General features: G+C 46.5%; 1 protein-coding gene across 1 annotated transcript in view; it reads right to left on the bottom strand.

Annotated features, from left to right (window-relative positions):
• Ust (uronyl 2-sulfotransferase) overlaps positions 1 to 23,497 on the bottom strand; it is a 279,700-nt gene extending 256,203 nt beyond the window's left edge. Inside the window, exon 1 of the mRNA XM_075949235.1 lies at positions 22,655 to 23,497. Within this exon, the coding sequence (XP_075805350.1) occupies positions 22,655 to 22,907 (253 nt within the window). The 5' untranslated portion in view covers positions 22,908 to 23,497. The remainder of the gene's footprint in view (positions 1 to 22,654) is intronic.
• Positions 23,498 to 26,878: the final 3,381 nt, after the last annotated feature.

Genomic DNA, 26,878 nt, shown 5'->3' with positions numbered 1-26,878 from the left:
TCTACATGGCTATTGGTCAAATAGCTCTTATTACTAACTAAAGGGGAACGGTACAGTGTACAGAAGCATCCCACAGCAGAAAACCCTAAACATCAGAAGCATAGATCTGTAATGAGCCAGTCTGAACCCCACCTGAATTGCTCTCACAAGTTTTCATTGCATCCCACAAATGCTACAGTATAGACTCTTGCTACTTGGAATGTGGTCTTCCCATTCACACCTTAGGGCCTGCTGGAAACACAGAATCTCAGGCCCCACCCCAGACCTGTTCCATCAAAGTCTAGGCTTTAACAAACTCTCGGCTGATTTGAATGTATAGTAAAGTTTAGCAAATGCTGCTGTAAGGAGCTGCTGGCTAAAATGAGATGGGTCCCACTCAAGAGATGATAGACAGACCCGAGGCACTCCTAAACAGAGCACTGTGAAGGGACCGATTCACACCCTAGTTCTTCCTCCTTGAATCTTCTGCTTAACTTTGAGCTGTATGTCAGGAACCCATGTACGTGTAACACCTCAATATGCCCAACTCCACCCCATCCAAAGGAAAGAAGATCAGTCCACATCCAAAGTTCTCCAGCTTATCCAAGCAGCCACCCGTGAGACTCCCTGGCCTCCAGGTATAACCACAGCCTTAACCAAAGAGAGCATCGATGTAACAGCAGCCAGACACAACAGGTCCCAAGTTTCTAACCCTTACCAGACCCTACCACAAACCTTCCTGGTCCCTCCCAGTACAGAGCACATCCACACACGCATGCGCGCGCGTGCACACACACACACACACACACACACAGTGACAGGGCTGTTAGTCACTTTAGCTCTAGCAGCCAGCACACAGCTGGTGCCTGCTGAACATTTCCTGAAGAACTGAACCCACACGGATGGAAGAGCTGACAGATGAAAGAGAAACGTCGCCATGCCGAACGAGCAAGAGGGTGAGCATATGAAAGCGATGGCAAAACACATGTCCAACCCCTTAAGTCTCACTGATGTGGGACTTCAATGAAGCCTAAGCCTTGTGAGCATGACTCAGCCTGAAATTAACAACAACAAAATCACCCACCATTCCACAAAGGGGGCAGAAGGGAAACAAGCCAGGATGGAGGAGGTGCGTGTTGGCACAGCAGCACAGGACACAGGAAAACAGGTGGGGTACAATGATGGGACAGCCTGACAAGCAAAGATTGTTCTCGTCTGTCTCCCTAGCAACCTAGGGAGTTCTGCTAACCACGTGGACTGACACATACTCTAGGCCAGAAGAGCGGTCAGAAACACAGTACCGGGGCTGGAGAGATGGCTCAGTGGTTAAGAGCATTGCCTGCTCTTCCAAAGGTCCTGAGTTCAATTCCCAGCAACCACATGGTGGCTCACAACCATCTGTAATAAGGTCTGGTGCCCTCTTCTGGCCTGCAGGCATACACACAGATAGAATATTGTATACATAGCAAATTAATTAATTAATTTTTAAAAAAGAAAAAAAACAGTACCATCTACGTGCAGGTCAAGACCCACCCTTCCCAAGCCTGAAGTCACGTGGGGAGCAGGGCATGCGGATATGAGGACACCTGTGTAGGGCTAAGGAGCTATCTCAGTAAATGCATGCCACGAAAGTATGAGCATTTTGATTCCCACGTGAATGCCACCCCAGCACTGGGGAGACAGAGGGATCACTGGGGCTTGATGGTCAGCCTGCTCAGTCAAGTCAGTGAATCCCATGTTGCACGCAATGAGAGACCCTACCCCATTGCTCCTGAGAAATGATCCCTGTGTCCTTCCTGACCTGTGGTATCCATACACATGTGCGCCCACACACCGGAGCAAACACATCAACACACTTACACATATAGATATATAAATCACACACCTACATAAAACATTCAGTAAGTGCGCTTGTGAGTCACCACCACGCTTCAAACGTGTGGGACTTGAAATATGATCACTCTGGGGTCAGTCTCAGCCAGGCTTTTCCTGTGAAAACAAAGGGTAGGGTCCACAGGGCGCTACCTCTATTTCCTTCTCCTCTCTGCTCTCTGGGAAGTCACCTCCGCTCTCAGCATGACTAAAAGAATGTGCAGCACCGAAGGCCTTCCAACTCTGCTCGACAGGCAAACGAACAGCTTTTTGAATCACAAGTAGTATGAGCAAGATAGCCTCCATCCTGCCATATGCTTGACTGAGGCGAGGAAACTGTCGTTAGGAGTTTGTATTGATACAGCTTGCTGGCATCTTCTCTCCATCTTTCCCGTGTCTTACGCTGGAGAGCTGCCTCCTCGGGCTGTCTAGCCCACCACACACTTCCAGGAAACACCCACGTTTACCCCCACAGTGCTTAAATTGGCTGTACACTCAGAGGTTACGCCAACACTTGCCTTTGGGGAGATCTTCTGTAGAGAGGCCTCAACCACAAACCAGGCGAGTCTGGCAAGGCCATAGGGCCAGGTGGCCAAGCTCCAGCTGCCCAGGCCCCTCTCTCCCACTCAGCCCTGCCTCGGCCTCCCCGTCAGTCATCACTTTCCTGGTTTTCTTTCCCGTGGTGAGAATAGCTTCCTCTTGCACAGTGAAGAACAGCAATGTCTGAGTCTGTATGTGACGTCACCCGCATTCCTTGGCATGTCATGGGAGACCCCAATCACACGGTCTGTGGTACTCCAATAAGATGAGTCATGCCCGCTGCTCAGTGGGAGACAGGAGAAAACACTTGCAGCCTCCTGCCTGGGCTGGGAGTCCTGAGTCAGTTCCTTCAGCCTCCGGCTGGCAGAGGGTGCAGGCAAGGTAGGATACTAGTAAGTCTGTCAGGATGCTGTGCAATAAAAATTAACACTGAGGTCTCACTCTGGAAGGTTTGACCCAGGGCCTGCAAAGGTGGGGCTGACTCAAGTGCCATTCTTCACCGTGCACAGATCACCTCCCTGCACGTGGGGTTTGCTGTTCTCACTGTGCACAGATCACCTCCCTGCACGTGGGGTTTGCATTCTCACCGTGCACAGATCACCTCCCTGCACGTGGGGTTTGCTGTTCTCACCGTGCACAGATCATCTCCCTGCACGTGGGGTTTGCATTCTCACCGTGCACAGATCACCTCCCTGCACGTGGGTTTGCTGTTCTCACCGTGCACAGATCACCTCCCTGCACGTGGGGTTTGCATTCTTCACCGTGCACAGATCACCTCCCTGCACGTGGGGTTTGCATTCTCACCGTGCACAGATCATCTCCCTGCACGTGGGGTTTGCATTCTCACCGTGCACAGATCACCTCCCTGCACATGGGGTTTGCATTCTCACCATGCACAGATCATCTCCCTGCACGTGGGGTTTACCATTCTCACCGTGCACAGATCATCTCCCTGCACATGGGGTTTGCATTCTCACCGTGCAAAGATCATCTCCCTGCACGTGGGGTTTACCATTCTCACCGTGCACAGATCATCTCCCTGCACGTGGGGTTTGCATTCTCACCGTGCAAAGATCATCTCCCTGCACGTGGGGTTTGCTGTTCTCACCGTGCACAGATCATCTCCCTGCACGTGGGTTGCATTCTCACCGTGCACAGATCATCTCCCTGCACGTGGGTTTGCATTCTCACCGTGCACAGATCATGTCCCTGCACGTGGGTTTACCATTCTCACCGTGCACAGATCACCTCCCTGCACGTGGGTTTGCTGTTCTCACCGTGCACAGATCATCTCCCTGCACGTGGGTTTGCTGTTCTCACCGTGCACAGATCACCTCCCTGCACGTGGGTTTACCATTCTCACCGTGCACAGATCATCTCCCTGCACGTGGGTTTGCTGTTCTCACCGTGCACAGATCACCTCCCTGCACGTGGGTTTGCTGTTCTCACCGTGCACAGATCACCTCCCTGCACGTGGGTTTGCTGTTCTCACCGTGCACAGATCACCTCCCTGCACATGGGGTTTGCATTCTCACCGTGCACAGATCATCTCCCTACACGTGGGTTTACCATTCTCACCGTGCACAGATCACCTCCCTGCACATGGATTTGCCGTTCTCACCGTGCACAGATCATCTCCCTGCACGTGGGTTTGCTGTTCTCACTGTGCACAGATCATCTCCCTGCACGTGGGGTTTGCTGTTCTCACCGTGCAAAGATCATCTCCCTGCACGTGGGGTTTGCTGTTCTCACCGTGCAAAGATCATCTCCCTGCACGTGGGGTTTGCATTCTCACCGTGCACAGATCATCTCCCTGCACGTGGGTTTACCATTCTCACCGTGCACAGATCACCTCCCTGCACGTGGGGTTTGCTGTTCTCACTGTGCACAGATCACCTCCCTGCACGTGGGGTTTGCATTCTCACCGTGCACAGATCACCTCCCTGCACGTGGGGTTTGCTGTTCTCACCGTGCACAGATCATCTCCCTGCACGTGGGGTTTGCATTCTCACCGTGCACAGATCACCTCCCTGCACGTGGGTTTGCTGTTCTCACCGTGCACAGATCACCTCCCTGCACGTGGGGTTTGCATTCTTCACCGTGCACAGATCACCTCCCTGCACGTGGGGTTTGCATTCTCACCGTGCACAGATCATCTCCCTGCACGTGGGGTTTGCATTCTCACCGTGCACAGATCACCTCCCTGCACATGGGGTTTGCATTCTCACCGTGCACAGATCATCTCCCTGCACGTGGGGTTTACCATTCTCACCGTGCACAGATCATCTCCCTGCACATGGGGTTTGCATTCTCACCGTGCAAAGATCATCTCCCTGCACGTGGGGTTTACCATTCTCACCGTGCACAGATCATCTCCCTGCACGTGGGGTTTGCATTCTCACCGTGCAAAGATCATCTCCCTGCACGTGGGGTTTGCTGTTCTCACCGTGCACAGATCATCTCCCTGCACGTGGGTTGCATTCTCACCGTGCACAGATCATCTCCCTGCACGTGGGTTTGCATTCTCACCGTGCACAGATCATGTCCCTGCACGTGGGTTTACCATTCTCACCGTGCACAGATCACCTCCCTGCACGTGGGTTTGCTGTTCTCACCGTGCACAGATCATCTCCCTGCACGTGGGTTTGCTGTTCTCACCGTGCACAGATCACCTCCCTGCACGTGGGTTTACCATTCTCACCGTGCACAGATCATCTCCCTGCACGTGGGTTTGCTGTTCTCACCGTGCACAGATCACCTCCCTGCACGTGGGTTTGCTGTTCTCACCGTGCACAGATCACCTCCCTGCACGTGGGTTTGCTGTTCTCACCGTGCACAGATCACCTCCCTGCACATGGGGTTTGCATTCTCACCGTGCACAGATCATCTCCCTACACGTGGGTTTACCATTCTCACCGTGCACAGATCACCTCCCTGCACATGGATTTGCCGTTCTCACCGTGCACAGATCATCTCCCTGCACGTGGGTTTGCTGTTCTCACTGTGCACAGATCATCTCCCTGCACGTGGGGTTTGCTGTTCTCACCGTGCAAAGATCATCTCCCTGCACGTGGGGTTTGCTGTTCTCACCGTGCAAAGATCATCTCCCTGCACGTGGGGTTTGCATTCTCACCGTGCACAGATCATCTCCCTGCACGTGGGTTTACCATTCTCACCGTGCACAGATCACCTCCCTGCACGTGGGTTTGCTGTTCTCACCGTGCACAGATCATCTCCCTGCACGTGGGGTTTGCATTCTCACCGTGCACAGATCATCTCCCTGCACGTGGGGTTTGCATTCTCACCGTGCACAGATCATCTCCCTGCACGTGGGGTTTGCTGTTCTCACCGTGCACAGATCACCTCCCTGCACATGGGGTTTGCTGTTCTCACCGTGCACAGATCATCTCCCTGCACGTGGGTTTGCTGTTCTCACCGTGCACAGATCACCTCCCTGCACATGGATTTGCCGTTCTCACCGTGCACAGATCATCTCCCTGCACATGGGGTTTGCTGTTCTCACCGTGCACAGATCACCTCCCTGCACGTGGGTTTGCTGTTCTCACCGTGCACAGATCATCTTCCTGCACATGGGGTTTGCTGTTCTCACCGTGCACAGATCATCTCCCTGCACGTGGGGTTTGCATTCTCACCGTGCACAGATCATCTCCCTGCACGTGGATTTGCCGTTCTCACCATGCACAGATCATCTCCCCTGCACGTGGATTTGCCGTTCTCACCGTGCACAGATCATCTCCCCTGCACGTGGGGTTTGCTGTTCTCACCGTGCACAGATCATCTCCCTGCACGTGGGTTTGCCGTTCTCACCGTGCACAGATCATCTCCCTGCACATGGGGTTTGCTGTTCTCACCGTGCACAGATCATCTCCCTGCACGTGGGTTTGCTGTTCTCACTGTGCACAGATCATCTCCCTGCACGTGGGGTTGGCATGAGAGCATCCCTGACAAAATTATTCTTTGAACAATAAATGCAACTGGCAAAACTTTTAGCCAAACTAACCAAACAAAAGAATGAGAAGACTAAAATTAATAAAATAAGAGCCTAAATGGGAAATATGACCATTGTATCAATAAAATTTAAGAAATCACTGGAACGTACCTAGATTATTCCTGGCTGTTTATCCAAAGGACCCCCAAGTCAATGTATCCCAGATACTTGAACACTGCCATGTCATTTGCAACAACCAAGATATGGGATCAACAGAGGTGTCTGTCAGAAGACTGGATAAGGAAAATATGACATAGTCATACCATGGAAGTTTTAAAAACTATTTATTATTAATTAATTTATTATTATTGCATGTGCACACATGTATGTATTGTATGCATGTGCACACAAGTATGCATTCATACAGCTGTGGGTGTGCATGTGTGTGTATATGTGTATATATGCATGTGTATGTGTATGTGTGTGCATATGTGTGTGCATATGCATGTGTGTGTGCGTGTGTATGCATGTGTGTGCATGTGTGCACGTGTGTATGTGTGTGTGCATGCGTGTCTGTCTGTGTATGGTATGAGTGTGCTGACACAAAGTCACATAGTGTGTCTATGGAGAACAGAGGACAATTCTCTGGAGCTGACTCTCACTCTTCACCAGGAATCGGAGCCCAGCCACGAGTCCTGAACAGTAAGCACTTTTTCCCCGCTGAGCCATCTCTCTGTCCCCACAATAGAATATTTTTCAGCTCTAAAGAACGAAGACATGCCATTTGCAGAGCCAGTCATATTATATTAATTAGGGCAGATTAAGGAAGACAGAGAAATACTGCATGCTTTCTCTCGCACACGCTTCCATGATTTTCTACAGAAACATAAAGTCACGCGTGTATGCATGACATGAACAAAGGGAATTAACGGGAGCAGGTAGGCACGAGGAGGGAGGTGGTAACTACATCAAATCCGTCGCACAATCCGTATGAAAATGTCTTTACATAACCCAATACCGTGTGCAATGCACGCCAATGAAGAGGAAATACATTTTTAAAAATTGTGCAAAAAAAGTCCTTATACTTTTTTTAATCGCTATCATTAAATGATATCTCTGTGGATGTGCAATTTTAGGACTACAGGGGGCATTAGACAGTAGTGATGCTAAAGAAAAGATGCGGTCCTTTGGAGTAGGTTTAAATATTACTTACAGAGAAGTCTAGAACCCTTGAACTGTGTTTCTCCCTTCCGCAGGCCACAGGAACTCATTCTCAGACTGACAGTCAAGCTCACTCTAAAGGTTAAGTTCTGAGGAAATCATGAATTTAATCAAACTGCTGGCTCTAAAGATGAAGAAACTGAAAATGAGGAGGCCGGTGCCATCACACCACTCCTACAAAACTACTGCTTGTCCCCTTTCAAACTGTGACACAGGACCCCTCCACTACTGCGCCTGACAGTTCAGCTTGTCCAGTGGAAAGGTGACCAAAGCAGGAAGTTCTGTGCTTGACTGGCAAGGTCATGGTTCTTAGGCTCTTCAGCAAAATTCATTTTCTATTAAATTATTGGAAAGTAGGCATTTACTCTCAGATGCCCAAGGATGCAGAAATGAACCATAACTCATGGATGCAGGGATGAGCTGTAGCCCACGGATGCAGGGATGAGCCGTAGCCCACGGATGCAGGGATGAGCCGTAGCCCACGGATGCAGGAATGAGCCGTAGCCCAAGGATGCAGGGATGAGCCGTAGCCCAAGGATGCAGGGTTGAGCCATAGCCCAAGGGTGCAGGGATGAGCTGTAGCCCAAGGATGCAGGGATGACTCATAGATCTCATGTACCCTTGTTCCTGTCAGCAACAGAGGCAAACAGAGAAGCTAAGAATTGAAAACAGAAATAAATTCACCCCCACACTTGGTCAAGACCTTCTCGTGTGTGTGGTACACTGCTCTGACCCTAGCCCCCAACAAGAGCAGTGGGAACAGAGAGAAGAAGGTGACCATGCTGTTGAAAAGTTCTTCCACAAGAGGAGAAGGGCTGGGATTGGTCCCTGTGCGGACCTGGTGCCATGACTGACTCAGAGCAGACCTAACTTAGAGTTCACTGATCTAAGAAAAACGCAGCCTTCTGGGCCTCAGCCCCCAGTGCTCCTCCACACTGCTATTTTATCTTGAGAATACAGGGAACAAGTGAAAGAGATAAATTCAAAACAGAGTAAAGTTTTCTGTGAAAAAAAATGCATTCTTAATCTCAAAAATGAAAAAAAAAATGTATTCTTTCTTTTCTCTCCTTGAAGGTATGGTACGTCTAGGGACTGAAACCTACAGAGAGCAGTGGCTCTCAACTCCTTGAAGGTCAAGTTGACCTTTTGACAGCAGTCACCTAAGACCATTGGAAAACACAGCTATTTACATGACAATTTGTAACAGCAGCAAAATTACAGTTATAAAGCAGCAATAAAAATGATTTTATGGTTTGGGGGGCCATCATAACATGAGGAACTGTTTTAAAGGGTCACAGCAGTAGGAAGGTTGAGAACCATTGCTCTAGGCCTTCATAAATGCTAAACAAGAATTTTACCGCTGAGCTATATTCCCAACCAACACACCCCTAACACACACACACTTTTCTTTTTCCCAAAACATCCTCTTGAAACACATTTCTAGGAAGCAGAAAAGAAGAATAAAAAAGGGAAGGTTCTTGTATGTGTGTAACTAACAGGGCAAATGTCTGGGACTTGTGAGCTGTTGACAAAGCTTCACCAGTCTAAGGGTGACAAGAGAAGTCACAAAAAAAAAAATCACTGGTTAGGTAATTTCCTATTTCTGGGTCACAATGGTTTCTGTATTGGGAGCCGAGTCGTAAGCGAATTTGCATGTTCCCACTCCATGGGTGTTCCTGTGAGTGTCACATACACATATGCACTTGAAAGAATAAGGTGAGAAAGCCGGCATTTGTTAAATTAAATGCCAAGCCTTGGGATGGAGAAGTACAATAAATACCAATTTTAAAAAGCTAACTTACATGTGTGTTTTGCCTGTGTATTTGCCTGTGTGTGTGCTGTGCACCATGGAGGTACCTAAAACTGCGGTTATTAATCCCATCGTGCAGTTCAAAGCACCTACGGCTCAAAGAATTAAAAAGGAAAAAAATAAAGTTCAAGTTCTCGAGGCTGCTAAGCAGTCACTGTGACTCACTCCCAGATCTCTGTTTCTTCTGAACATGGCGCTTCTGACACAGCCTTTGGTGACTAGTGTTCAAATGACTAAACATAAAAAATTATTTATCTCAAAATTACTTGGATTTTTCTTTTCCTTCAGGTCATTAAAGTCATCCCTACTGAACTAGGAAAAATGTTGGTGGCATTCCTCCCAAGCAGTGCAGCCGAGTGCAATGGATGGTTTAGAACATCTGCCAGGGCTGGGGATGTGACTCAGTGGCAGAACCCAGGCTTAGTGGGATGAACCATGGGTTCAGTCCCTAGAGCCAGTGAGATAAACACCTACCCGTGAGTGGAGCACAAACCAGAGAGCCAAAGCCACAATGTAAGGCAGTCTCAAAACCCTTTCCTGAAACAAAGAGGAGGGTTTGGTCATTTGGCTCTGAGCTTTCTCTGACCAATGTATGGTTCTTAGCTAAAATCCACAGTCACCATTTCAAAACTCAAACACCATACAGCCATCTCCTTAAAAACCTGAAGCCATACTTGGAATGTAATGCCCAGTTTTACACAGTCTGCTAACCAACGAAGTCTCTGACTTAGAGAAATAAGATGTTAACTAGCAAACTCCCAAAAAGAACTGGTCCGGGGGTTCAGGGAAACCTGCATTGTAGCTGCACACAGCCAAAACGGTGATTTATTCTCAGGAACTAATTACTCGGAGCTCAAAAAAAAAAAAAAAAACAAAAAAACAAAAAAAAAAAAAACAACCCTGTAACTCTAAATCCCCAGAGGTGGGAGGTGTACAATCATAAGAATGTTTATTGAGCTATCTGTCATACTGATTTTACATTTACTTAGTGTATTGGCTTTAAATAGCAAGGAGTAAATAAACTGATGACATCGATTGAGCTGTCTTCCTCAGGCCTCCCCCAAGTCTCTACTGAATACAGAGAGCCAGGAAATAGGTTTACCATTTTAGCAAAGGATGATCAACAAGACAAGTATGGTAAACCACCAGCTCCTTCCTGGGAGCCCAAACAGAGTACCAAGGGAAGGAACGAAAGAGTGATTGAACTGATCACCACACAAGGCTGCACGCCCATCCTTCAGAAAAGAAGGTGGGAGAAAAAGTGCAGGGATGCGGAGGTGTGCAATGGAGATCGCAGCGTCCTACGCAGCCAGCGAGAGGCATTAAATACATGAAGGCAGTAAATAAGAAAAGAAAAGTGATTCACTGGCTACCACGTGGAAATTATGGACAGCTAGCATAAAATCTGACAGACCAAGAAATACCACATAGCTGAGTCTTGTTTCAGTTAAGGTTTTATTGCTCCGAAGAGATACCACATCCACAGCAACTCTTACAAAGGAAAGCATTTAATTGGGGCTGGCTTACAGGTTCAGAGGTTCCGTCCATTGTCATCATGGTAGGAAGCACGGCAGCATGCAGGTAGACAGGGTGCTGGAAAAGGAGCCTAGAGTTCTATATCCAGATCAGCAGGCAGCAGGAAGAGATAGTGACACTGGACCTGGTTTGAGAATTTGAAACCCAAAAGCCTACCCCCACCGACACACTTCCTCCAACAAGGCCGCACCTCCTCATAGTGCCCCTTCTTATGAACCTATGGGGGCCATTTTCATTCACACCACCACACTTGTCTTCCAGAAATTTTATACGATTTTGTTTGCATTGCCCTGATCAAGTGTTTAGCTAGTGTACAAATCATGACATTTTCACACATATAAATCATAGTACTTTGCTCCATTCTGACGCCCCTACAAACACCCTTTCTCAAAAATCAATTTGCCCTCTACTTTCATTACACACTCACTTAGATATTGATCCTGCATGTGAAGGAAAATGCGATATTCTGTTTTACCCCTAATAATGTCAAATATGGCTGTTTTAAACCAAAAAATTAAAGTTTCAATAGACAACATTAAAGTATATACACATACATATAGCTTGTTTTAAGTTTTAAAAATAAATTTTAATTTTAATTAGACTTTCAATTGAAAAATAAAAGATTTAAAATTTAAGTTTAGAAATCTAAAAATTTCTAGATCTTTTGGAAAATTAATATTGCTTTTTAAACACAATCACATCATTTTACTAAATAGAAACATGCATTAAAAATGTGGTTAGTATAAATTTGTCCTTCACATTGATGCAATAGGTATACAAAAATAAATTAATTGCATATGAACGCTAACTTTCCAAAAATTGCTCCAGATGTCCTTGATAGTATCATGGAACATTGTATAAAGGAACACAATGTACCAAAAATCTTTAAATTGATGAGCTTATCAGCTCTATTCCAGTGAACAGATAGGAGGACAAAACACACCCATTGTACACAATCTGTCACTCAAAGTGGCTACATTCACATTCCTCATGCAAAACACAGTGTATTCATGATATCTATAATGTAGATAAGTGGTGACTGTATATGAGCTATCATATATTTTTTGCATATGCATGTGGTACACGTGTGTGTGTGTACCACAAGGGAGTACATGTGGGGGGGGTGCATGCATGTGTCTGTGCATATAGAGGCCTGAAGTTGATGCTGGGCATTTTCCTCCATCATGCTATACTTTATTTACTGAGGTACTAGCTCTCAATGAACCCAGAGCTCACAGTTTATAGGATCCCTGTCTCTTACTGCTGAGTATTAGAATTACAAGTGGCTATAAGGCCTGCACAGATTTTCCAAAGACTCTAGGGATCCAAACTACAGTTTTCAAACTTTAAAAAATAACTATTTATTTTTATTTTTTGTGCATTGGTGTTTTGCCTCCATGTATTTCTGTGGGACAATGGTCTTGTGCATTGTAAAGATTTGATGCTTGTACTTTAATAAATGCTGATTGGCCAGCAGACAGGCGGGAAGTATAGGTAGGGTGACCAGGCAGGAAGTAGAGGCAGGGTGATGAGAACAGGAGGATTCTGGGAAGAGGAAAGACTCAGTCTGCAGTTGTCACCCAGATGCAGAGGAAGCAAGATGAGAATGCCTCACTAACAAAGGTACCAAGCCACGTGGCTAAGATAGACAAGAATTATGGGCTAATTTAAGATGTAAGAAAGAGTTAATAAGAAGCCTAAGCTAATAGGGCAACCAGTTTATGATTAATGTAGACCTCCCTGTGTTTCTTTGGGACTGAACAGCTGTGGGACCAGGCAAGACAGAAACCACTGTCAACAATGTATGCCTGTGTGAAGGTGTCAGATTTTGGAGTTACAGAGAGTTGTGAGCTGCCATGTGAATGCTGGGAATTGAACTCTGATCCTCTGGAGGCGTAGTCCGTGCTCTTAATCGCTGAGCCATCTCTCCAGTCCCCAGCTATCACACTTTTATGGCAAGTACTTTGTCCAGTAAGCCAGCAGTTCTCAACCCCTTTGTGTATCACATATTAGATATCCTGCATATCAGCTATTTGTTACAATTCTTAACAATAGCAAAATTGCAGTTATGAAGTAGCAATGAAATAAATTTATGGTTGGGGTCACCATACATGAGGAACTGTATTAAAGGAGCACAGTATTAGGAAGGTTGAGAATCACTAAGTCATTTCCAGCCCAAGTTGGCACATATTTAGACTAAAAGACAGATAACCAATATTTATTGTTCAAAGAGATCCATTACCAGAAAACAGAACCTCAAGATTCCTTAGGAAAAGGCCCTTGCTTTCCCAGTCAATTATCAGAACTTTTATCTGAGGTTGTCTGTCTCTCAGGACTCCACACTTAGCACTTTGGAAATGGTGCCCATGTAACACTAGCTTGTTGCTCCTTGGAAAGGATAACACAGTGAACACGTCAAGAACACTGTGTTTAAATCAGAATTATTCTTCCCAGCCCTAACTTGATAGCAAAACCCTCTATCTGATAAGAGTCTCTTATCCAAAATACACAAACATCTACAACTCTACAACAAAAAAGAAAAACATTCTAAAGTTGCAAAAGAAGTGAATAGATTTTTGCCCAGAAAAGATACATAAGTGGTCAAGACACTCACGTACTAGGAAAACACAAAACACAGCCACTGTGGCACACTACTTCATACTCATGAGGATGGCAACAATTATTTTAATGCAAAAATAAGTGTTGCTTGACAGGGCCCATAGGTATGGGTCTATTCTACCTTGAGTAAAGGTCAAAGAGTTGGAACTTACTTCTGTTCTTACAAGGTTATTGTCAACAGATCAAATAACAGGTATGGCTAATAAGCAGACCTGGTAATCAGGTATTAAGAAGTAGATTGGTTTCTACCTCAAAGGTCCAGGCTCCATTCCACCCTGATTTAGATCAGAGAGTTCTGCTTTCTCAAGGTCATTATCAACACTTCAGACTACAGGTGTGGCTAATATCCAGACCTGGTATTTTAGGTATTAAGAAGTAGATCTGTTTCAACCTCAAACAAAAGTCTAAGGATTCAACGAGGTTCCTATTCCCTTTGGGAGATAACAATGGATTCCACCCAGGGAGTGGCTTGCCTACAGAATGTTTTGGTCTGGGGTGTGAGTGTTACTTGTCTTGTTTTGGCAACAGAATGTTTAACTAAGAATGTAGCCCTTCAGCCTTCAACTGGTCAGTTCTTTCCTTGTAACCTGTTAATGCAGTGTTTATCTTACTCCTACCTTCTAGGGTCAGGGTATTTAAGGGCGATTTTTCAGTATTCACTGGAATTCCCTCCTGGAACTATCTAATGCTTCTGTTTATCATTTTTCACTCGTATCTTTGTTCTCTTTACTTATCTTTCTAATCCCCAGGCCCTTACACTGGTAAGTGGCATCCGCGGAGAAGCTGGTCTCCAACGGCTGCTGAGGATACTGGGAAACTCAGTCCATATATCACTGATGGAACCAAGAAAGGACACAGTCACTGCGGAGATTCCGCAGTAACTTAAATATAGAATTGCCATGGGATCCAGCAATTACACTCTGAAGTGCACTCAGAAGAATGGAAAGGAGGGTTCTAGACACCAACAGTGACAAAAGGTGAACCTTCCCCATCCTATTGCTTGTAGACCTCCATTGCTGATCCTACTCAAAAGACGTGACTTCTGTCTTCCTTCTTTCTGGAATTTTTTATTTATCATATAAAAATACTAAGAGGTTATGCTTCAACGTTAAGATTAAAGTGGTCGGCAATACTGGGGGTGAAAAGAAAAAGTCCTTGTAACTGAGTATGAGATAGCCAAAACCAAGCAAAAGTAAACACAGTGTGCTCTGGGAAATGACTCTGGATGGCCCCATGAACTCTTCAACTTCCATTAATAAATGGATGGATACACAAATATGGTCTTATCTGTAAAATGCCAAGGAATGCTCCTTTCTATAATTTTTGAAAACCAGTAATGGAATATTAGCAAGCTATTAAAAGGAATCATGTATACTGTATAATATAGGTGAGCCTGGTAAGTATTATGCCAGGTAAAGAGGACCAATCACAGCCAGGTAGGTGGTGGTGGCAGATGCCTTTAATCCTAGCACTGAGCAGAGACAGGTGGATCTCTGAGGTCAAGACCAGTCTGGTCCACAGAGCGAGTTCCAGGACAGCCAGGGCTGTGCAAAGAAACCTTGTCTAGAAAAACAAACAAAGACCAATCACAAAAGACTATCTATTATATAATTCCAGTTCTAAGAAAGGAACCAAACAGGCCAATCTACAGATGTTGGAAGACCAGAGGCTGCTTAGGGCTGGAGTAATGAGGCCCCATCACCACTGGGGTGCTAAATAAAGGCTAGGTATTTTCTTCTTGTGATGAACATATTCTTCAGGTGGTTGTGGTGATGACTACACAGATCTAAAGAATACACTGAAAACTGTTAACAAGATTAAAAACCTCTACATAGATCAGTTCTAAAATGCATGGATTGGATCTCAGTAAGTGTCAAAAACTAAAGTGGCCATCACTTGGAATTGTCCTGCCAGACAATTGCTGCGTTCTGCTGACCTTTGCAAGCCAGAATTCCCAATGGGAGGCATGTTAGTCATTCCACCCCTACTTCTAATAGACAAAAAGACCTACATCACGTTGGTCTAGAGGTGGGTTTCTATAACATGGTAAACATGAATAAGACAAAGTTTATTTGTGGTCCCTGCTGTAAAAATAAAACCAAAAAAAGACCAAAAAGAAGAGAGCAACAACTAATAATTCTAAGGGTTGCAATTCATCCAGTGGGTGTCTTTTAACTGCCCGTCACCTGACCCCACCAGTACAGCTGCAGGGCAAACTAGTTCTTTTTCCTTCACCATCCCTCTGTCAGAGAACAGACATGGTTTCTCTCCCAGAATGAAAAAGCTCGACTATTTTATTTCTAGCTTCTCCCCATCCAATCCAGCTCGTATCTTAAGCCTAGATGGATATCAGGGAATGTGGAGAAAGACGGTATCTAGAGAATCCATATTTATGTGTGTTGTTAAACAATTCAGACTGAGACTAGCCTATATTACAAACGGTTTACTAGGCAGAATGCTCCCCCCTCATCCGTGGTCTGTGTTTACAGAACAGGCTGCCACAGTTGGAGGCCTTGCCGGTCTTTCTTCTAATACACTGCCTCTGTGTCCCCAACCCACCCTCCGAGATGAGCGTGCCGCTATAAACAAGAATCTCATTTTTCCATGTCAACAATTTCGATTGATAACCTCATATTTTATGCATTCATTCCCAGTTGACTGTGCGCAGCCTCAACTATGGCTTTTAAGCCACGTGTGATATGCAGAAAAGAAAGAGAATTAGGTTTTTAGGGCTTAGCAAAACTGTTTCTGAAACAGGTCTGGACCTCTATTTTCACATTTCCCTTGAAATTTATTTAAAGTTGGAGAATTCCAAAATTCAGTGAAATCACATCTTTGTTTTCCCCTTCGTTTTCTAACTCTAAATTCCCAGGCTCGTCGTATGTAATACACGTAGAAATGGGCAATTCTGAGAAAAAGCACTATGTCTCCATTTAAAATGCTATAAATTAGAAATGGAAGGGAAAGCCTATCAACTGGAGATCCATCCAACGAATTTAGCTCTCATAAAGGCTAAATCACATCTCCAAGGCTTGATGATAAATCTTAACCGTCTGCCGGTTGTACAAGATCAGTAGTGAACCATCTGGCTCATTTTGTTTATATCAATCTAAATAATATGTGTCCAAGTTTTTGATATTTCCACAGCTCAGAGGTGGTAATACTACTGCCAAGCATGCTGCTTTATAACCTGATTTCACAGGGAGTGGGGGGGGGGGGTATTTTGTTTTCTATAGCAAATCAAAGTTTCCATGCAGAAGAAGGTGGGGGAGGGAACAAGCTGGGTGTAGTGGGTGGTGGTGGTGCACACCTTTAATTCCAGCACTCTGGAGGCAGAGGCAGGTGGATCTCTGTGATCAGGGCCAGCCTGGTCTACAGAGTGAGTTCCAGGACTGCCAGAGCTACAAAGTGAGACCCTGTCTCAAAAGAAAAAAAAAAGAATTTTAGATTGCTAAGCTCATGCAATGGTAAAATTTGCTGCACAAAGCTACAGATCTGAGTTCAATTCTGTGGTCCTCATAAAGGGAAAAGGACTGACTCTGAGCTGTCTTCTAAACTCTATGTATGTGCCATGACATCTGCACACACATACACATATAACAGATTAGATAGATAGATAGATAGATAGATAGATAGATAGATAGATAGATAGATGATAGATAGTAGATAGATAGATAGATAGATAGATAGATGATAGATAGTAGATAGATAGATAGATAGATAGATAGATAGATAGATAGATAGATGATAGATAGTAGATAGATAGATAGATAGATAGATAGATAGATAGATAGAAGATAGATAGAAAGAAAGAAAGAAAGAAAGAAAGAAAGAAAGAAAGAAAGAAAGAAAGAGTATATGTATGTAATAGGCAGAAGCCATTTGTTCGTCTCCTGGACACCCAGACCCAAAATAATCAGACAGAAACTGTTTTAATTACAATAGTGTTTGGCCTATTAGCTTAGACTTCTTATGAACTAACTTTTACATCTTAAATTAACCCATTTCTATTATTCTATGTATTGTCATGAGGATTGTGGTTTACCTGTAACATGAGGGCCTGCTTGTTGGGGTTTCTGTCCTGCCCAGTTCCTACAGCCGGCAAGTCCCAAAGAAAATCATACAGAGGCTTCCATAAGTTATAAACTGATTGGCCCATTAGCTCAGGCTTCATATTAGCTCTTATGACTTATATTAATCCATTATTCTTATCTATGTTAGCCACATGGCTCGGTATCTTTTTCAGCGGGGCAGGTCACATCCTGCTTCTTCAGTGATCTGGGCAGGACTGGGGAGGGAGCTTCCTTCTTCCCAGAATACTCCTGTTCTCATCCCCCCACCTCTACTTCCTGTCTGGTTGACCCACCTATACTTCCTGCCTGGCCAATCAGCGTTTATTTAAAACATGGTTGACAGAATACAGACAATTCTCCCACACCAGTTTACCTGTAAGGTTCTGGCATCTGTCTCCTTTGGCAGCTACATGGCATCTCCTTGACTCCTGGAGTCTCTTTGTATATCTGTTTTGATTTACCACCTGGCTTTGCTTTGCTAAATCATTGGCAGAAACAGCTTTATCCATTATCCAATAAAAGCAACACATATACAGAAGGACTTCCCACATCATATGTATAAAAACATATATGTAATTATAGATAGATAGAGTGTGTATATGTATGTATGAAAACATATATTTAACTATCTATGTATACGCAATTTTTAAAAATATTAGCCCACTGAATTGGGAAAACTCTGGGCTCCCATGTTTAAGGAGAGCGTTAGATGAGCTTTACCCTGCTGCTTCATTTTCCTCTCCCAACTTCTTTTCTCTTTTCAAGTCTGTGGCAGCAGGAAGTCCCCTTTAGAAGAATACAGTCTGTCCTTCTGCAAACTGGCTGGAAGAAGGAACCCTTTGACTGCAGTTCCTCGCTCACCCCGTCTCCTGTCTCTTCCCTACCCACACCCTGCTTTCTGGTGCCTCACTTTGCCCTCATTTCATGTCTCTCAGAATCTCAGAAAGTGTAAAGTCAGGAAAAACTACAGAGACTAGCTGCCCCCCCATCCCCCCACCCCCCCCCACTCCCCCACCCCCCCCCTCTACCCACTGCCACCTCCCACCTCCCAAAACAATGGGCCTTAAGCCCTAAAGCAAACTGCATTTAAATCACTTGAAATTAAAAAACGAAACCATTGTTATGATCTTGAAACCTCTTTATAAAAACCGGTTCCCCTTCCACCTCCTCTTTCCCTCAGATACCTTCGATGGCTTCTGAAAGCAATGGCTTGCCGCAGAACAATGGTTTTCAGGCCGACCGCAGCCCTGGCAAGATCACCTGAGATCTTGCTTAGGCGCAGCCTGCTTGGCCAGGCCCAGGCTCATCCAGAAAGTCTGGAAGGAACTTCAAATTTCCTGAAAATTTGAATACGCAACAAATTCCCAAGATACTGAAGCTACAGATCGGAGGACCCACACAGAACCAGTAGCCTACACAGAGAACTACAGTTCCCTTGGTCTCACCTCTGACTGTCCAGCTGTGAGAGAGGGTCCGGTTTTTTATCAGAGGCAGTACAGCCGCCATTTATGGGATTATGGTTTGAATGTGAGATGTTCCTAACAGCACACGTGTCTGAACACTCGGTCTCCAGCTGATGTTGCAGTTTGGGGAGGTTATAGAACCCCTGGACAGATCCAAGCCCCTAGGAGCAGGCCTTTAAGGGGTGACCACCAGGCCTTGCTTCCAGTTCCTCACCATGTGGCAAAGCCCTCACCACATACTCTGCCATGCCTTCCCCGGAACAGACTGAAAGTATAAAGTCCTCCTTCCTCAAGTGGCTCGTGTCACGTAATCTGTCAGAAGAAACGTAGCGAACACAAACAGTTCGGCAGAGTTTGGACTGACCAGTGGCTTCGACAGTTTCCTTTCTCTGCTGGCCTCACAAGTAACTCAAAGTAGAAGCAGCAGGAAAGGCAAAGTAAAATTGTGTGTGTGTCAATCTGAAGATCGTTTAGCCAGTCAGCTGGCGAAGGCTCCTTCTCATTCTTGCTGAATTTGCAGTTTCTCTCTTAAACTTCCCACAGTGTTTTTCAGTAAGCACCATAGTCTTTGGAGGCAGGTCCTGCTTCCCTTTCTGTACATCCTCCCATGTTAAGCAGTTTTCCGTGACTGTAGCAAGTACCTGAGATGAACCAACTTAGAAGCCTGGTTTTGGCTCTCAGATTTGGAGCTACTTATCCGTAACTGACCGGTGCCCATTACATTGGACCTGTGGTGGCCTAGCGTGTCCTGGAGGGAGCACACAGTCAAGGAGACTCTCTCATATCATGTCTGGACACTCAAAGAGGAAGAGAACAAGCGCTCAACAGCCCTTTAGGAGGGCACACCCCTCCGCAATGACCTGACCCAAAAACTTCCCCATAAGGCTTCCACTCCCTTTCAATAACATCAAGCCAAGGATGAATGGAACATTTCAGCTACTGTTTTTTGGTGGCCATTCTAGATCCAATAACACCATTAATTCATAGCCTTCAATTTTCCTATACAAAACTTGGACAAACAATAGAAGCTGCCGGTAGTGCAACAATGTGGTTTATCTTTCATCTGCATGTGCACTGACTGGCACCGCTAATGCTCATAACTTTCATCATGAATACCTGTGACGTTTTGCCTTTTCATAAGAATATTCAACACATTAAATATTATTCTACCTAGCTGGTAAAATGGGTTCAGTCATTAATTTGAGCAATAATAATCAAGAAGCTCTCATACAGGGAATGTATAATGTAGATCAAATATTGAAATTATAGTCTGTAAAGAACATGTTTAATATATTATTTGGATCTATAAATATTGGACTTTGTACACATTTACATTTGAAGGACAAAAATACCTCCAAAACTGGTTAAGAGGAAAACAGACAGGATTTTTTTTTTTTTACTAACAGTATAGTCTGTGTGGAAAAACTCTAAAATACAAAAAGAAAGAGAGACGGAGTATATTTTGTATGTATATACTCTAAAATACTAGAAAAAGAGACAGAGACAGAGAGGGAGGGAGGGAGAGAGGGCGCAAGTCTGCAGATAGCTTGACCTGATATAATCCAGGATATCAAAATATATTTTAGAGCATTTGAAAGACCCAAGCCCACTTTCCCCAGAAATGACTATTTTATCTACGTGACAAAATGACAAGGAAGAGATTTGGCAAGGCAATTCTATTTTCATGTCACGAAGATGACATGTCTAACCCACCATGTCCATCAGAAAATGGTCAGTTAGTGAAGAATACTCAGCCCTCCAGGGAAACGGCCCGTTCTCTCTTCTACCACCCGAGCCTCCATGTTCACCAGGCCTTCTAAAATAGGGTGAGCAGATGAGAACCACACTCACGGAACTTTCCTGAGTCTATCTCCAAATGTCCTTGCTCCTCATCCCCACCTCGAGCTTCCTCCTTCAATTTACAGAACCACCAACCTGTGGGAGCCAGGTTCAGGTTTGATGAACAGTGAGTCAAATCCCTAATTACACGACGGGCCAAAGCTACAAAGTTTGAGTGCTGTGCTCAAAGCCAAGATGGAAAAAGTGGACACAGTGACCTCCCAATCCCATACAACACATTTTGCTCTATACCCCAGGCCTTCACACTTTAAAAAGGAACTTGGTGGGTGTGGCACACTATGGGAGTCTCTGGAGGAATATCCCTGAGCTTCAACACTTCCTCAGACTAGCGGACACTGACCGTTCCTCACAGTGGAGATAAAGTTACCAGAAGCAGGAGCAGAGCAGGGAAGGAAGGCTCAAGACTCCAAAATACAGATTTACAAAGAATGAAGGTTACCCTGACCAATAAAAAGAGCCTCTTAACCCAAAACCAGAAAGCCAGATACTAAGAATTGTGCTTCGGCAATATGACCAGGGCAATATTTTTCTTTAATTTTCCATTGAGGTTCTTGCAAAAATCACGCACCCCCAGCACTTTTACTGAAATGAAATTTTTAACTTGTAAAAATCTGAATACTAGGTTATCAGTTTACAACACTCCCAAATGCCCTAAGGCGTTTGTTGGTGTGGTTCTAGGGTTTTCTTGTTTTTTCCTTCCAAACTGCCTGCTGTCCAGACCTGTTGCTTCGGTGAGTAAACCCCTTTGAAGTAAATGTAGAAGTCTCGGGTTTGGTAGGTCATTTAGTCTGTTTCCAGCACTTTGACAGAGGCTCCCCCTGACCCGACCCCAAGGCTGCAGGGGACCAGTGTTTGCAGCGCTTCTGCTCCCGGTTACCACCTCAGACCAACCTCCACACGACCTTTTCTGACTACAGAAGTTAATGAATCTGCGTCCTCGCTTGGCCAAGCGAGCATCATCCCTGGGACCCCAGTGAGTGTTGTTGGTCCTGCCCTGGCACTCAGAAGCCCGGATGAGAAAGCAGCGAGGTCACACCTCACTGAAATCTCTGTTTTCTTGGGTTCCAGCCTTTTCCTTAGCCACAAACCAAAAAGAAAAAAAAGTTCTGACTTGAGACACACACAGAGAGCGGAAGTTCGACAGGTCAGCGGAGGCGAGGCCGCTGACTGGCACCTACCTTACAACCCCAATGCCTCCCCAATTCCTCCCGCCCTCTCGCTGCAGTCTGCAGGGTGCGCAGGTGCTGCCAAGGGACAAACCAGCCCAGGGACAGAGTGGAGCCATCTGAGCTAAGCCACAAAAGGGAGACCCACTGGATAGAATTTCTAGAAGTGACTGGAAAGCAGGGCTAAACCAAACCACACAAGCCAGAACGCCAGACCGGACTGGATTGAAAGTCGTTGACCATAATCAGAGAGAGGACTATGGGCACAGCCAGGCCAGAGCATACACACACACTCACAAACATACTGCCCCAGTTGGAGTGGTGAGGGAGGACAGGTATGTGGTGTCCCGGCCTCGGGGTATCTGCTTGGCGCCCCATGCAGCTGCGGACAGTCGGGCGCGCAGAAGGAAGCAGGCGCTCCCAGCTGCCACTAGCAGGGATGCTCACTGGCATCGCACCTAGGGAACCTCGGGGACCGTGGTGGTTGTGACAGCTTGAGATGTTCTTTGCTTATCACTCCTTCCCCGGGTCCCCAACTTTGTTGGTCCGACTCCGCCCTTCCTTACCCAAATACTGCCGCAGGTCGAGCAGGAAGCGAGGGGGTCCTCCGCTGAGCTGGTAGAAGAGGGAGCCTAGGCAGAAGACCAGCAGGGTGGCCATGCAGAAACCGTAGTCCCGGAGGGAGAAGCGTAAGAAAGGCAGCATCGGGATCCGGCGCTTGCAGCCACCCAGGCACGGAGGGGCGCCCCCCACAGGGGCCCCATGGGGCCAGGGATCCTCGCCGCCGCCGGGATGCTGTTGTTGCTGCTTCTTCTTCATCGCCGGCTCCACCGCCTCGCACAGCCCGCCCGGGCCAGGAAGAGGTCACCCATCCGCCGCCAGCCGGAGCGCCTGGCCGGCCGGCTGCACATGGAGAGGGACGCGCCGAGGGCAGCCGGTTGGGGGCGGGGAGGGGCCGAAGTTGCCGGGCTCAGGGCACTCTTCCCATCTTGGTCCCCGTCGCCCGCTGCGGCCCCGAAGGGCCCGAGAGGTCCCGGGCCCCGGTGTGGGGGTGGAGATAGCAGCCCGCGCCTGGTCGCGCGTCCCGCTAGCAGTCCCGCGCCCCGGGTCCAGCTGTGCTCCGGGCTCGCTCACGGCTCGCCACGAGCGCCAGCGTGGACCCCCCGGGCTTTGTGTGGGTCTCGGGCGGCGTGTTTGGTCCCGACTCAGGCTCGGCTAGCTCAAGGCAGGGAGGATCGGGAGGCGGACACCACCCTCTTGCTCCACCTCCTTGACAGGGGCTTCCCTCCTCTCCTCTCCTCCCCTCCTCTTTCTCCCCGGCGCAAGGCGACCGGCTCTCCTCCCTCCCCGGCCCTCTCCTCCTTCTCCACTCCGGGGCTCCTCTCTCTGCCTGGTGTCACATTACGGCTTCTGCTGGGGCGGGCAGGGAGGGAGGAGGGGGCCGAGGATCAGCAACAAGGAAGAAAGTTTCTGGGTGTGTGTGGTTTTTTTTTTCCTTCCTCCATTCTCTACAATCTGGTCTCGGTTCCTGCGCCACCAGCGACCTCTTGGGGCTCGCTGACTTCCCTCTCCTAAACAGTGCGTGCTGAAGAATTTGACTATATTTGACTACGTTTGTCTTCGCACTTTGGAAACTTGTTCTCTTTCTATATCTCAAGCGACCCGTCTACCAAAGGCTGATAAAGGGTACTGGGATATAGGTTCAAGACCTAGCTCGGACGGTAAAAGAGCAAGCGGTAGGAGTTATAATTAAACATGTCTTTCAGGGCCGGGCGCAGCTCCTGCACTCCGTGGCTGAGAATCGGAGGGTTCTTTTTTTTCTTAGTCCTACTAACGCTACTAGCACTCCACTGAGAACAAGGATACACACAATCGATTCGAGAAAGTCCTTCTAGCAGATATGAAATGGGGGAGCTCTGTCCCCTCACATAACCTGTTTCACTCCTGTCTCTCTTTCCACCGCTGAGAAGTTTCCGGAACGGAAGGAGCCAGCGGAGTTTTTCTGACACCGATCTCTGATGCAGCCCCTGATAGTTGACCGAGCTGCTCTATCCGGCACACCACGAGATCGTTTTGTTGTTTTGTTTTAATCGTCAGAAGCAGAAGTGACATAGCCTGGGAGTTACATTACGTCTCCAGAGTCCTGGTTTGTTTTTCTATTGCCGTGATGAATATCATTCCCCAAAGTAGCATGAAGAGAATAGGATTTGTTTGGCTTACCCATTATGGTCTGTTATGGAAGGGAAGCGGTGGAATCTAGAGGCAGGAACTGAAGCAGAAACCAAGGCGGCATGCTACTTGCCGGCTCTCCTTCAGCTTCCTTTCCTAGGGCCACCTTTTCAGGGATGGTTCATTCAGCCCGCAGTAGCCTGGCCCTTCTCCTAGCAACCAAGGCAGGGTTCCCCATCCATCCCCACAGGCCAGTCTGTTAGAGGTAATTCCTCAAGGATGTTTTCCTTTTCCAAGGTGTGTCGAGTTGGCAACAAAACTGACATTCAGAGGCATAAGCTGGTATGGTAGGTCTCCGAACAAGCCAGAGAGGCAAGGTGGCCCAGGCCAGATAGGGCTTTCTCCGTGGGTTGCCTGGGATTCCAAAACAGACCATTTAGGTTAGACCACGTTTCTGATGCCTCTCCTCTCTCGTTCCCAACTCATTCTAAATATTCCAGTAATCAGGGGCTGGGGGGAGGTTGAGAACTACTGTCCTGAAAACGTTTAAAGGGTTGTACATTCCAAGAATGTTCCATGGAAAATTGAGGAATGGGATCATGGGGAGAACTCACAATGAAAGAACAGTGTGTGTGTGTGTGTGTGTGTGTACATACATATACATGCATATATATACACACATATACATTACATATATACATATATGTGCGTGTATAAATATGTATATATGTATACACACACTGAACAAATACGGATGACCTGGGATCCCGTGACCTGAATATGAACTTTACGATCTAGAACATAGGTGGAGGCGGTACAAACCACCACCAGCTAGAGCACTAGTTCTCAACCTGTGGGTCGAGACCTCTTTGGGGTCATATGACCTTTCCACAGGGGTTGCCTAAGACCATCAGAAAAAAAAAAGGTATTCACATCACTATTCCTAACAGGAGCAAAATGACAATTATGAGGTAGCAATGAAAACAATTTTATGGCTGGGGGTCGTCACAGCATGAGGGAGGTGGAGAACCACTGAGTTAGAGAGTTATGACGTGGGCAGGACCACACACACACACAGCTGCACTCTCAGAGGGTTACTGCTGCATCTGCATAGATTGTCTCTCCCTTACATTGTGCTGGCCACTTTCTAAGGTCTAGAACTGTTTGGGACACCGAGTAGAAAAGGGGCCCTTTGTCTTAGGAACTCCGAACCAGAGCGTTAACAGTTGACTTCACCTTTACTCTCCGTGAATGGGAGGTTTATCTGGGTTAGTGTGCACGCTTTGGAAACGTGAGTGCCCCTTAGAGAACTCAGCCCATGAGTCATGGCTCATTAGTGTGAATTACTTTCATCAGTACAATGAGCAGCCCAGAATAGACTCCCAATTAATAATTTCTGAGTTGATAAAGATGGCCCAGAAGATGGGAGGTGCCAAGCAATCTTCATAATGTTTAAGAGACCTCCTCTGACAAAGCGATTCTGGAGCGGAGCCTGGTGCCATGATCTGAACCTTCACTGTGTCTAAGAATCTCTGTGTGGGATTCCACCCTGGGTTTCTAGAGCCAGCTTGCTGTAAGGAGTCTGATGAGCAGGAAGGAGGAAAACACACATCTGAGAAAATAAATAAATGTAGAAATTAGAAACAAACAAACAAAAAGCAGTAAGGGAAGGGCAGCAAGTAGTTCAGTGGTAGAGCCCATGTCTGGCATGCTCACGATGCCCTGAGTTCACTTTCTAGTATGAAAGGGATAAAGCCTGGCACAGAAACCAATAGTGGAGAGCTGGCAAGATGGCTCAGTCAGTAAAGTGCCTGCCTTGCAAGCAGGAGGGCCTGAGTTCAGTCCCCAGATCCCACATAATGAACGGTGGACTCGGTAGTGGGTATTTGGAATCCCGTTGCTGGGGAGGTGGAGACAGGTAGATCTCTGGGGTTCACTGGCAGTCAGCCTAGCCTACTTGATGAGTTCCAGATCAGGTAGAGACCCTGTCTCAAAAACAAAACAAAGGAAAATATTAGAGAAAGAAAGGAAGGAAGGAGGGAAGGAGGGAAGGAAGGAAGGAAGGAAGGAAGGAAGGAAGGAAGGAAGGAAGGAAGGAAGGAAGACACACAATGGTAAACAGCACCTGAAGAACAACACAGGTTGTCCCCTGGCCTCCAGATGTCTGTACACACATCACAGCTGTGCACACATAAGAACCTACACACCTCACACACACACAGCAATGGGAAGGGTATGAAGAATAAACTATGACAAGAACAAAATAGATCTGATTTTTTTTAAGTACCAACAGTCTGGCCATCTTTTTTTAATATTTATTTATTTATTATGTCTGTGTGTATCTCTGCAGGCTACAAGAGGGCACCAGACCTCATTACAGATGGTTGTGAGCCACATTGTGGTTGCTGGGAATTGAACTCAGGACCTTTGGAAGGGCAGGCAATGCTCTTAACCACTGAGCCATCTCTCCAGCCCCCAGTCTGGCCATCTTTAAAAAAACTCAAAGAAGTCAGGTGGTGGTGGTGCACACCTTTAATCCCAGAACTCAGGAGGTAGAGGAAAGCAGATATCTGAATTTGAGGCCAGCCTGGTCTACATATAGAGCTAGTTCCAGGACAACC

Source organism: Microtus pennsylvanicus, chromosome 1, assembly GCF_037038515.1.
Source record: "Microtus pennsylvanicus isolate mMicPen1 chromosome 1, mMicPen1.hap1, whole genome shotgun sequence".
Lineage (NCBI taxonomy): Eukaryota > Metazoa > Chordata > Mammalia > Rodentia > Cricetidae > Microtus > Microtus pennsylvanicus.
This window is presented reverse-complemented; position numbering and strand designations above follow the sequence as displayed.